Raw genomic sequence first — 13,736 nt, forward strand, 5'->3', positions numbered from 1 at the left:
GTCTTCTGGCCTTGTTTTTCCCTTTATTCTACTGACTCGGTCTTCATCTTCCCGGCTTGGCTGGGTGAATATTGGCCGCAAGCAGAGGATACAGTTCAGAAGCTGTTTGAGAAGAAGAGGTATTATTGAGAGAGATTTGAATAAGGAGAGGGCAGCGATTTGGTAGGCTGCACAAGCCTGACTTCAAGCTGCCGAACTTTCAAGTTGTTGAAGTTGAAAGTTCCTCCCCTTTCCTGCCTGAGGAGTTCCCACCTCCTTCTTTTAGTCCACTGGAGGGAGGAAAATGGACCTGAAGTTAGGGTTGTGAATTTAAGCTCAGGAGGAACGAATCCAAACAGCTCTCCTGGGCCTGCTTGTGTGGGAATGTCTCCCCTGACCAGCCCAGGACGCTGCCCCGCTGACCCCGTGGTGGTTCAGCCGCCATGGTTACAGAGACTGGAGTCTGGAGCAGAGATTCCTCACCAGGCTTCCTTCTCCCTCTCCTTTCATTGTCCGTTCTCAATTTCAAATTAAACAGAGTTTCTAAACTCAGACAGTTCTAGACTCCGGTATCTGATGGGTCTGTTCCAAGCTGCAAGCTCCTCATTCCCCGTTCCTTGTGTACTTGGGATCTCAGAACGTAACTTTCTGAATTGTTACGTTTTTATGTGTGTGCCTGGGTGTCTTGAAACAGTAAAATCAACGCTACTGTGTAGTTAGGGCTTTCCAGTGAAGTTTGCAGAGATCTGGGTAACAGGGCTCCAGACTGTAAGAGAGGGATTTAACCCATTTCCCCCCGGGGGTTTTCAGGGAATCAAAGGCAAACCACAGCACAAAGCACCTCTCACTCTTTAGTGTTGTTTCTGTGTATTTTTGGAAAGTGCTTCTGAGTTAGAAACCTAATCACTATGAAGGCATTTGTTTTCTTTTCTTGTTTGGCTAGGTTCAGAAATCTGCTTTGAAGAAGAACTTCCAGACGAAATCACTGCAGAAATATTCACGACTGAAATTCTTGGCTTAACCATTTCACAAGATTTCAGAGAAGATCCCGTGGTTGGGGCAGTTGTAAGGAATGTTTGAAGCGCACAGGACTTGGTGTGTGGTTTTCTTCCAAGAGGCACTGCCTTTCCCGCATCTGCCTCCCGCTACTCTAATCTTGAGAACATTTAGACATTAAATGCAAATTTCTGTTAAGCTATGGAGTTCACCAAGTTGGCTATTCCACTGTTTCTGAAATAGAAAAATGGGTGGAGGCAAGAAACACACTGGCAGCTGGATGTCAGTAGTGGCTGGGTACCCTGGCCTGTCTTCACCCCTGGTCTCAGGCATTGCTATCTGGGGGGTTGAACAGGACACGGAGGTGGTGTGGTCCCTGGGGGCAGAGAGGGCCTCAGCCAGCAGCAGGCCTTCCCTGTGACATATATGGCCTTATTCCCTTCCCCTCGAGTGCCACCTGGACCCTTGGCCTAATGTGACCTAATGTGGGTCACCCAGCCTGCTGTTGGGCTGGGGTGGGGATGCTGGGTGCTCTGGGCTCCTGAGAGGCCATGCTTGTGCCTTCTTATCAGCAAAATACCCTAGCAGTTGTGTGCGGCCGTTATGAAGAGCATCACTGGCCATGCTTAACCCCGGTGGCAACTGCCAGAGAGAATGCAAAAAGCAGCCCCAGAGTCCGTGTGTGCTGCACCTGGACCAGAAACCACACGGCCAGCCCCGTGGGGCAGAACTCACCAACTAGAGTCTGTGAGCCCCCTTCCCGTGCACACACCACACAGATCTACGTGGTTGATCCACCACCTCACACTCCGCTGGGCTTCAAAACACGTAGTAGGCAAAAATGGCCAGTTCACCAGCTCAGGGGGTATTTAGGGAACATCACTAAGTTTTCAGCAGTGTTTGACCTTGAAAAAGGAGTACCATCATCATGTAAACAGATGAAAGTTAGGGTCTAATTTTAGAGTTTGGTCATCGGTTATGGAGTCTCATTCAGGCAAACGTGCCACATGTTATTCTTCGTGCATACTCAGTCCAGCACACCCTCTCACCCAAACCAGGTCCTTCCCCAGAGGAACTAGCATTTGAGATAATGTTTATGATCCCCATAAAGGTATGTTCTCTGTAGGAGCAGAGATCTGTGTGAGAGAATTAGAAAGGCAGCAGCACCCTCTGTGCACAGAGCCCTCCCACCTCATGGCGTCCACTTGGAAATCTGGCACAGTGAGTCTTGGGAACACCCCAGAACACAGAACGGAACCATGTGTCTCAAACCAGGCTGTGTCACTGTGACCTGGGGATGGACAGCGCGGGCCAAGTTCCCGCAGAAGCCTGCTCGTCACAGTGTGTCGCCAGGGCTTTGCAACCTGGTTTACACTTTGTTCTTCTTAAAAAACACAAAAGGAAAAACAAGCTTTATGAATCAATTTTGCAGCTGCTAAGGGCCCAGGAAATATATTACCAAGCCATTTAAAAAGTTCCTGGGGACATTTTAGGGAAGAGGAAACTCTCAAATGACTTGTTTTCTCCAAAAAAACCCCTCAGAATAGGATGCAGTCTGGACAGCGACCAGAGCCTTCTCTCATTAAATCTGGCACACTCTGATTTTGTTCTTATTGACTACATATATTAGGATAATTGTCTTGAGCAGAACTGGCTAGCGACCAGTTGGACCCACTATGGCTGGACCAGTGAGCTGGAACCACCGTCAGACCCAGGCCGAGGTGCCCCCTCTGCGCTGAGCCGGCTTCCTGCGTCTCTTTAAGGCACGATGGGGGCGGGGGGTGGGGGAGCCTGGTTATGACATTCGTCCAGGACAGCCAAAACAGCAAGGACAGCAGGGTCTGTGTCAGTGGCGTTCCCACCCCGCCCCCAGCCTGGCCTGGCCCCTTCTCACCTCCGGGACCCCTTTCTGCAGGTGCTTTTGTTTGGGTCTCTCTCAACCTGTTTGCCCAAGGCAGAGAGCAGCACCTGTGTACCTTCCAGGTGCTTCCATCACCTTTGCCTCCTGTCCCAGGCAGGCCCACCTGCTGGCCACACAGGTAGTGGAGAGGCAGGGCACCAGTGCCCCATCCAGGGGAGGAGGCGGACGGCGGCCTTCCTGCCAATTGAGCAGAGAACTCAGACTCTCCAGCAGTGTGGGTGGCTGAGCAGCAACAACAGAAAAGGAGGAAGGAGAGAACGAAGATAGTATCGCTGGGCTTGCACATCAAGACTTGGGGACAGAAAAGGCACATTGTGATGTTCTTTTGAGAAAAGAATACCATTTCAGACGGGGCCTCTGGCTACTGGCCTTGACGTCCTGGTGTGTTGCCTCTAGAGTTCAGGAACATGTAGAATAGCAGTGGTATTCCAGGAGCCACCAAAGCCTCCCCTGAACCCCCACTGCCTACTCCAGACCCCCAGACCCCTGCTGAGCATGGTGAGCGTCTTGTTTGCACAGCGCCGGCTCTGGAAGCCACGGGCTGGGCTGGGCTCACTTCTGCTTCTGCCATTGAGTGGCTCCATGTGCCCTTGGGTGTGGCTAATCTCTTAAACCTCAGTTTCCTCCTGGAACAACCCCCAGGGTAGTTGTGAGGATTAAAAGAGACAGTGCAAGTAAAGCGTTACTGGCAGAAGGTAGCGCTCAAAATAGGACAGCAGCTATTATTATTACAGGCAGAAACTGTGCCTGGGACTCGGAAAGACATTTGATGAGAATTAACCTCTCCCAACTCCAGAGTTTTAGCACCAGTAACACTTGCTCAGATAGGGGTCTCTGCTAGTTCTGACACTGGGCGCTCAAAAAATATTTGTGGAAGATCAAATGAATGAACTTGGAGCGTCAGTGCTTTGAATAGCTGACTTAGCTTTTGAGTAAAAGTGACTGCCGGTCCTCACAGGCCCTCTACATCAGAGTCGGCAAACTTTCTCTGGAAAGGGCCAGAGAGTGAATATCGAGGCTCTGCCGGCCAAGTGGCCTCCGTCGCAACTCCTCAGCTCGGCCGCTCGAGCACAAAAGCAGCCACAGACAATCCAGAAAAGAATGATGTGGCTGCATTCCAATCACATTTATTTATGGACGTTGAAATTTGGATTTCGTGATAGTTTCCACATATCGTGAAATCTTCTTCTTCTTTTGATTTTTTTCAACCATTTAAAAATGTGAGGGCCGGCCCCATGGCTTAGCGGTTAAGTGCGCGCGCTCCGCTGCTGGCGGCCCGGGTTCGGATCCCGGGCGCGCACCGATGGACCGCTTCTCCATGCTGAGGCCGCGTCCCACGTACAGCAACTAGGAGGATGTGCAGCTATGACATACAACTATCTACTGGGGCTTTGGGGGGAAAAAAGTAAATAAATAAAATTATTAAAAATAAAAAATAAAAATAAAAAAAATAAATAAAAATGTGAAAACTATTCTTAGCTTGTGGACCACACAAAAGAAGCCCCCAGATTTGTCCTGCAGGCTGGAGTTTGCTCTACCTCAGGCCAGGATACTCATTCCAACAGATTTTTACGAATAGAATGAATCTGTACAAAATACCTGACTAGTACTCTTCAGAAATGTCAAGGTCATGACAAACAGCAAAAGACTGAGAAACCGTTACAGACCGGAGGAGACTAAGGAGACACAATGACTAAATGCAAAGTGGGATCCTGGATTTCTGGAACAGAAAAGGGACGTTAGGAAAAATTGGTGAAACCCGGTTAAAGTCTGTAGTTCAGTTAATAGCATTGCACCTATGTTGATTTCTTATCAATGTGTCATGATAATCAACGATCAATGATCAATGCATCATGGTTCTATAAGCTGTGTGCACTAGGGAAGCTGGGTGAAGCGTCCGTGGGAACTCTCAGTTCTACCTTTGCAGTTCTCCGGTAAATCTAAAATTATTTCAAAATTAAAACTTTTTAAAAAATGAAATCCATACCACCTTTCTGACTCAGCCACCCCTGAATTGTTTTCATGATCTGCCCTGTGCTCTTAGTTTTCAAGCAAACACTCCTGAAGCTGGTTGGGGCCCACTGCTCCTGGGTCACCTCACTTGCTGTCTGTCCTCTGCGAACACGACCCTCGGCTGTGCTTCCAGGCAATGCAGACAAAAAGGGTCTTTTTTTTCAAAGATGTGTGTCCTTGAGCCGCAGCTTCCCTGGACACTGGTGGTGTTGGTGAGCATGTTCTTGAGGGATTTGGCCAGCATTTCACCTACGGGCCCCGGCTTCAACATTGCCTGTAATAAATGGATGCAGGGCACTGGGAATCGACAGCAAGTTGCCATCCTCTCATTTAGCACATAACTACCCTCTGCTAGCTTAGCTTAAAGGAATATTTAAAAAAAAAAAAAGAAAAATCCAGGCTGATGCAACATTCTTCACTGGCAGTGCAATACTGAGTGCAGGACCAACCTCAGGGGACAGTTCATAGCGGGGTTCCTGTGCCCCTTTGCTGGTGTTTTCCTGAGCTGCTGATGTGTAAGGCAGGCCTCTTGCCTTTCTAGGTGGCAGTGGGTATCTCTCAGTGCCCAGGTGAGAGGCATTGGGCCCGGGAAGATCACCATCCACTGTTGGCACCGCTGCCTCATTGATAGTTTGAAATCACTGGCGACACGACAGGGCAGTTCAGCACCAAAGTTGCCCCCACAGAAAGGGGCTGAAGCATTGTGTTCCGCCCGCACCCTTCACATTCTCTTGTCGATTGGAAGTCACCAACCGCATCAATGTAAACATGGTATTCATTTTTTGTATATCTTACTCTTCAAAGCAAGTGGGGCTGTTTTCTTTGGGAGGGGGATGAGTTTAGTCCCAATAACTAGTACATGCTCCTTGACAGCACTTCAGACAGTACAGAAGAGTGTGCTGTAAGCGGGAGTCCCCCAGCCCGCTGCCAGTGTGTCCGCCCCGGGGGAATGGAGCAGGGGGCGGGATCTGGGACCTGAAGGAGAGAGCGCATCAACAGCAGGCTCTGAGCATGAGGAAGATGGAGACGTGGGGCTGTGGCAAACCCAGAGCACAGAGTCCGGTGGAAGGGGCTGGCCGCCGCCCGGCTTCTCCTCTGCGCGTGTCTGATTTCTTCATAGATGGGCTTTGTTCATTTATCCGTTCACGAGTTCAGCAAATATTTACTGCGTGCTAGACTGTGTTAGGGCTGGGTATGCAGCGGTGAACAAGACAGGCACGGCCCTTGTCTTGAGGGAGCTCATGTTAACCAAACACATAAATATGTCGTTGCAAATTGTGCTCAGAGTCATAGAGGAAAAGCCCGGGCCGTGTGAGAGAGCATACCAGGAGGGGAATGTGTTCTAGTTAAGGTGGTCAGGGAGGGGCTCTCTGAGACATTGGAGTTGAGAGCCAGTCATTGAAACAGAAGGGGAGAACATTCCAGACAGAGAGGACAGTGTGCACCAAAGGTTCGTGCGATCAGACCATAAAGACGAGGTCTGCAGGGGTCCAGAAGGATCGCTAGCGTTCCTTCAGCACTACCATTGTATGGTTCTTCCTCACGAGTCTGAATAGGAATGTTTTCATGTGGGAAATCAGCAGGAGGAATGGAGGCCGGCCAAGTCTTCCAAGTGGAAGATCTGGCCGTTCTCATTTCTTTATTTCCAAAGAGTCTTGATGTGGGTTAGGCTGTCACTCAGAGGATCCCAGGAGCCAGCCCTGAAGTTGGTGTGTTCTTTCACATGACACTTGCCAAAGGTGAAAAAGCTCCCGGTGGGCTTCAGCCCCTTAAACCTTAAGTCCTGAGTCAGCATCGCTTCATCATTCTTAGGTTTCCGGGGATTTCAGCATTTTAAAAAATGTAACCATGATTTTCTCAGTGATCTGGTTGTCCCTTCGTGCACAACTGTGTTTAAATATACATTCCTCTGAGTAGCTGGTGATCGCCAGAAGACAATGAAGCTTCAACAAATGCTTGCCACTTACCCTTCCCGCAGTGTCCCGTTGGTCGTCTCTGCCTTTTCCACTTTTCTAGGATAAGTGACAGAATGGCAGTAACTTGTGGCCTACAAATCCTCTAACAAATAGTGACCTCAGAGTCAACTGAGAGTGCTAAACCCTGAGATACAATGTGGCACGAAGCGTGGTTCTTGCCCTTCAGAAGGTTATGTTGTAGTGAGGGAAACAGAAAATATAATTACAGTATCCTGTGATATGATATAGGGGCATCCAGAGCAGATGGGGTGGGAAGGAGGAGGAGACCAGGGAAGGTGGAGGAGAAATTACGTAAATGAGGCACTCCAAGCCAATCTGAGGAGTGCCTAGGGGCAGTGGCAGGAGAGCAACCCAGAGAAGGCAGTGGTCACATTATGGATGGCCTTGTGTGCTAAATCAAGGAGGTTAAACTTGATTAAAATGAAGGGAAAGTGGATCAAATTTGCACCTTAGAGGCATAGGACTGGGTCATGGGCAGGAGGGGTTGGCTGGGGAAAGGGACAACAGTGACAACATTATTACAGTAGTTTGGGGAGAAGTGAAGGATTGCAATAAGAGAAGAGGCATTAAGGAAGTATAAATAAGTATAAAGACTAAGAGGCAGCTTAAATATGGTATCCATCATGATGTTTGGTTCGCAGCAATGGAAATTGGCTTTGGTTAGCTTTTCTGGAAAGAGGCTTTATTTGAAGACTATCAGGTAACTTACAGAATCAATGGAGAGACTGGAGAAGCAAGTTCTGAAAATGAGCAGGAATCAAGAAGGCCAGGCTGCCAACGGCACTGCCACCCCTGGGAGCTGGGTGCCTCCCGTCTCTTAGGCTCGCCAGGGGCCACTTCTGCTGTAAGTCGTTTCTCCACTGCCCCTCCACTGCCTCAGAAATCAAAGTCAAAATCAAAACCAAAATGAGATACCTCTTCACCTCCACTAGGATGGCTAAAATCAAAAAGACAGACAATAACAAGTGTTGGAAAGGGTGTGGAGAAGTCGGAACCCTCACACACTGCTGGTGGGACTGTAAAATGGGGCAGCTGCTTTGGAAAACAGTCTGGCAGTTCCTCAAAGTGTTAAGTGTAGAGTTACCATATGACCCAGCAATTCTACTCCTAGATATATAAGCAAGAAAAATTAAAATACACATCTGTACAAAAACCTGTATACTAATGTTCATAGCAATATTATTCATCATAGCCAAAAAGTGGAAACAACCCAATGTCCATCAATGCATGAATGGATAAACAAAATATGGTAAATTCATGCAAGGGAACATATTATTCAGCCATAAAAAGGAATGAAGTACCTGCTACATGCTACATTCATACATGCTACAACATGGATGAAAATATGCTTTGTGAAATATGAAATATGCAAAGTGAAAGAAGCAGACACAAAAGGCCACATATCATATGATTCCATTTATGTGAAATGTCCAGAATAGGCAAATCCATAGAGACAGGACGTAGAATTGTGGTTGCCAGGGGCTGGGAGGAGGGGAGAAGGAGAGTGACTGCTAATGGGTAAAAGGTTTCTTTTTCAGATGACAAAAATGTTCTAAAATTGATTGTGGTGATGGTTTCACAACTCTGTGAATATACTAAAAACCACTTGAAAAGGGTGAATTTTATGGTATGTTGATGATATTTCAGTAAAGCTATTATTTTAAAAAATCAACTGGCTAGACCATCCACTGACTGGCTAAGGTTGGGACCCATGCCCGAGACCTAACTCCTTGGGTGAGGAGAGAGACAGGCCCCCATCAGCTTCTGTAGTCAGGGGGCAGCCTCCACCCGCAAGGCTCACCCAGAACTAGGAAGGGTATTCAGACGCTGGGCAGCCAAAAGGACTGCACAGTGGGAGTGAGAGAGAAGACATCCTGGCAGCTGTCTAAATTCCTGACCTAAGAATCCACCAAGCCTGTGTGTGGATGGATTCCAACTTTGCTCCAAGGCACTGGGTCGTGACCAGACATTCTGCATTTCATCATTCATTGTTAGAAAGGCGTCTAGATTACATTGTCTCACCTTTGAACACATTAGTCTTTCAAAGCACTTTATATCTACTATCTCTTTATTTTCATTTGGCCTCAAGTGGCCCAACTTTTAGGCAAGCCAATGGCTGCATGGGCAGATTTGCAAAATTGCCAATCCAGTAGTATCTGAGCTGGTGACAAATTTTATAGTTGTGGTTATAGGCAAGAAAAAGTATGCAGAGAGGTAGGTTGCAGTGTTTGGTTTATCCAAAAAAATTTTTTTTCAAGGTCTCCCCAGTCTATCTGAAACTCATCAGAAGGCCCACACTGTGGGGAAGGCCTTCCCCACAATAATTTGGGACCCCATTGGGCTCCACCAGTGGGATGCTAATAAATGTTTACCAACCAGCTCTGGGTGGGGGAGGGGCAGGAGGCTCCTGATGTATAGAAAGCACTTGCCAATTTCCATAGTGTCAGTATTCCCGCCATGGCTGATGTCCAACTATCAATATTATGAAGCATGTGGAGCGAGGAAGCCCAGAGACTGCCCTCAGGAGAGCGGGGTTCTGGCCAGAAGTCTGCTAACTGGCTGTGTGGCTATTGGATTGTAGCGTCCTTCTCTGTGAAAGGAGGGAGGTTTCATCCTCCGCAGCACACCCTTTCTGTTCCTGTCCCTGAGGAAGGGGCTGTAGTTCTTTCTGTGGTTGGAGCACTGTCTTCAAAGCTTTCCCCCTTCGCGAGGCCTTGCTAATGGCCTGTTCACCAAACACCAAAGCACCTCTGTTTATGAAAACAACGTGCTGCTGCTGCTGCTGCAAGTTGCTGGGGGAGGACCAAGGCTGCCGAGAAACGCCAGAGCTGGGCCTGCGCTTTCCTCACAATTGCGCATCTCCATTCCAGAGATGGGAACCTCCTCCACCCCCACCCCCACCCCACCCCGGCCAGTGGTGAAGGCGCCTTCGCCCTGGAGGAGCTGTAACAGGAGGAGTGGATTAAGGATTGAATTTAGCAACCCAGGAAAGAGGAGCGGTTCACTTCAGTCCCTAGGGTGGGGCATAATGATGAAAGGGATCACACAGGTACTTTACTTAACAAATCCTTTCTAGGATCTAGAACTCACTGTGTGGCAGGCACTGTTCTAAGAGCTTCACAGATATTGTCTTTAATTCTCATAACAACTCTGCGAGGCAGGTGTTATGTTCATCCCCATTTTACATATGAGGCACAGAGAGGTTCAGACACAAACGTAACTCAATAACCGCCTTCTTGTAACCCTAGGATCACTCTTTTTTTTTTTTATAAAGATTTTATTTATTCATTTTTTTCCCCCCAAAGCCCCAGCAGATAGTTGTATGTCATAGGTTCACATCCTTCTAGTTGCTGTACGTGGGACTCGGCCTCGCGCTGGACGGAGAAGTGGTGCCTTGGGGAGCGCCCGGGATCCAAACCCGGGCCGCCAGCATCAGAGCGCGCGCACTTAACCGCTAAGCCACGGAGCCGGCCCCCCCTAGGATCACTCTTTTAACATGTCTAGAATAACAACTAACACTCAGAGAGAGCTGGACTTCCAGTTTCTGGTAATTAGTTATTCAGATGAACTCTCAAGCTGAAAGCAACTAAAAATGCGAGAAAAAGTATTTAAAAACATCCTAAAAGCTACTACATGCTGACAAGATAGTAAGGAGTAGCCAAAATTGAAGGAAAAAGAGAACACTGAAAGATAATCGGCAAGGATGCCACTTTAATCCTGCAGATAATTGCCAAGGCTAAAATATTCAAACTTAAGTGTGAATGGTTTTTTTGAGGGAACAGCCCAGAAATCAGAGTCCAGGGACCACACTAGGTGGGAGACAAGACCTTGCCCACGATAATTTAGGACCCCATCAGCCTCCGCCAGTGGTATGCTAGTAAATATTTACCAACTGGCGCCGGGTGGGGTTGGGGAAAGGGTCCTGATGTATAGATAGCATTTGCCCATTTCCATAGTGTCAATACTCCTGCCATGGCTGATTTCAGACTGTCAGCATGTAGTCACTGAACACAGAGTTGGGAAGCGCAGGCCTGTCAGCCAGCTGCCCCACAACACTGACCCCAACTCAGGGTACAATAAGCAAACCAGTCTTGCTCAATTGAGCAGCTTATATTTGCATCACCTGGGTGGTCCCAGGAACCACAAGCCCTGAACTTGGATGTGGGTGGTCCTGGACCAGCAGTGCCCTCAGGAGCTGGTAGAAGCAAATGTAAAGCATCTCTACAGGAAGGTAACTTCATCCCAGGTCTCCAATTATCCGTACAAATAAATTTTAAGACACAGTGTCCAGCATGGTCCAAGAGAACCAGGCAGATCACAAGGAAATAGGACACCAGCAGCAAGAACCAGCAGAGACAGACCCTCCAAAACCTCAGATACTAGAATTATCAGACACAGACTTTAAAACCACTGTGCTTTGATGAAAGAAAGAAGTTTAAAAATATCTACAGGGGACAGGAAACTATAAAAAGGGACACACTAGATTTATAAAGAACATTTGTAGAAAGTTTTACAGTTTAATCAGAGATCAAAACCACAAATACCTTCAGGGGCCATCTGGTAACACAAATGAGTAAAGTGACTGAGTGACACACAGTGACCTGGAGAGCTCTGAGTGGCACTGGGCTCCTCCCCTCCAGCTGATTGTTGCCATGTGGCACTGGGGGCCCAGTTTGCAGATCTTCTATTTCTAGAGAAGCTAGATATTCTGATTTCTTTTTCTTGTGGCAAAATACACATAACATAAAATTGACCATTGTAACCATTTTAAAGTGTATAATTCAGTGGCATTAAGTATATTCGCAATGTTGTACAACCATCACCATTATCTACTTCCAGAACTTTTTCATCACCCCAAAAGGAAACCCCATATGCATTAGCAGTCACTCCCCTTCTCCCTCTCCCCTGCCCCTGGGCGACCACCAATCTGTTTTCTGTCTCTATGGGTTTGCCTAGTCTAGATATCTCACATAAGTGGAATCATGCAATATCTGTTCTTTTGTGATCGGTTTCTTTCACTTAGCATGTTTGCAAAGTTCATCCATGTTGTGGCATGTGTCCATACTTCATTCCTTTTTAATGGCTGAATAATATTCCATTGTGTAGACATTCATCAGTTGATATTTGGATTTTTGATATACCTTCCTATTGTAAATTCAAATATATATATATTTTTTTGGTTTTTTTTAAAAGATTTTATTTATTCATTTTTTTCCCCCCAAAGCCCCAGTAGATAGTTGTATGTCATAGGTTCACATCCTTCTAGTTGCTGTATGTGGGACTCGGCCTCGCGTTGGACGGAGAAGTGGTGCCTTGGGGCACGCCCGGGATCTGAACCCGCGCCGCCAGCATCAGAGCGCGCGCACTTAACCACTAAGCCACGGAGCCAGCCCCTCAAATATATATTTTAAAAAGTTCTGTGTGGCCCGAAGCATATATCTGCTGGCCAGATATAGTCAGAGGGCCAACAGTATGAGACCTCTGTTTTACAACCTGCTGTTACATATTTTCCCATATAACTCTCAGAATGATTCTCTGAGGTAAGTGTTCTTTTTTTTTTTAATAATTGTATTTATTTACTTTTTCCCCCAAAACCCCAGTAGATAGTTGTATGTCATAGTTGCACATCCTTCTAGTTGCTGTATGTGGGACGCGGCCTCAGCATGGCCGGACAAGCAGTGCATCGGTGCACACCCGGGATCCGAATCCGGGCCGCTAGCAGCGGAACGCGCGCACTTAACCGCTAAGCCACGGGGCGGCCCTGAGGTGTGTTCTTATCTTCATTTTTCACATTAGGTACTCCATTTCCCTAGTAGCTCTTCTCCCCAAACCCAAAACCTCAGGGGAAACTGCTTGATTCTAGAATAAGTGGGATTCAGAGACCTAGCTTATGGCTGTGACCTTGAACTTCCCTGAGACTCAGTTTCCCCGCGTGTAAAATGACTGGTGTTGGGCTAGTTTATCTCCAAGGCACTGGGCTTTCCCCGGCATCCATCTGGGGAAACTAGGGCATGAATAAGTTCTGGTCAAGTCGGTTAGCTGCTGCGAACACCAACACGAAGATGCGGCACCTGCGTTATCCTGATAGTAATTGTAGATTCCTCCCAGAGCTGTCCTGAGGCAGGATGGGAAGAAACCACCTCAGAAGTCCTCCTTGTAGGCGGGCCGGTCCATTTTCCCTGCTTGGGTCATTTGTGCGGTAGCAGCTTCTGGTCTGAGCCTGGGACTGAAGTCAGAGGAGTCCCTTCAATTTGAGTGGTGGTTCCCTTACGGAAACCCCAGCGCGGGCCCCTCACCTCACTGATGGTGAAGGCAACTTATCTCCAGGGGGAAAAGAAGCGCCCCTGTTGAAATGCTGATAATCATTGAGCCTTTCCTGCGCCGAAAACTATTTAATAAGCAAAGTCGAATGTCTCTCGTGGTCTGCCTCACCCCAGGCACCTTTCCTCCGACCCGAGTTTTCCGAAAGGACGAAGGAAAGGGAAGCGACGTCCTACTCGCGAATTTAAAGGGGGCACCGGGCCAGCAGAGATCCGTGTTTCTCAACTCTTTCCAAGAGCACCTCGCGTCCCGAGTCGCCGCCTTCAACTCGGAGAAGTCAGGAGCCCCACAGGAAACTTGCATTATTGCACCCGCCGCCACAAACCCGGGCCAGCGGACGGGCAGGCGAGCTGGCTCCCACGGAGTGCGCCCCCTCCACGGCCGGCCGCCCCGCGGGCCCGCCCTCCCCGGGGGACCCCTCGGCACCTGCGGCCTCCGAGTAAGTGTCTGCGCGCACGTCCGCCCGCCTCCCCCTCCGCGGGCCCGGAGCCGGGGGTCGCCGGGAGCCCTCGCCGCCTCCCCGGGGAGGG

The 13,736-nt window shown here is 48.4% G+C and overlaps 2 protein-coding genes across 2 annotated transcripts in view; both read left to right on the forward strand.

Annotated features, from left to right (window-relative positions):
- The window catches only part of CFAP251 (cilia and flagella associated protein 251), a 65,765-nt gene extending 64,579 nt beyond the window's left edge, over positions 1 to 1,186 (forward strand). Inside the window, exon 21 of the mRNA XM_087423339.1 lies at positions 923 to 1,186. Coding sequence (XP_087279465.1) covers positions 923 to 1,059 — 137 coding nt within the window. The 3' untranslated portion in view covers positions 1,060 to 1,186. The remainder of the gene's footprint in view (positions 1 to 922) is intronic.
- Positions 1,187 to 13,132: 11,946 nt separating this feature from the next.
- Positions 13,133 to 13,736, forward strand: part of BCL7A (BAF chromatin remodeling complex subunit BCL7A) — a 31,044-nt gene continuing 30,440 nt past the window's right edge. The window contains exon 1 of the mRNA XM_087423341.1: positions 13,133 to 13,645. The gene's annotated coding sequence lies outside the window, so the exon portion shown is untranslated. The remainder of the gene's footprint in view (positions 13,646 to 13,736) is intronic.

Source organism: Ceratotherium simum, chromosome 35 (assembly GCF_057802395.1).
Source record: "Ceratotherium simum simum isolate JZ-2026a chromosome 35, ASM5780239v1, whole genome shotgun sequence".
NCBI lineage: Eukaryota > Metazoa > Chordata > Mammalia > Perissodactyla > Rhinocerotidae > Ceratotherium > Ceratotherium simum.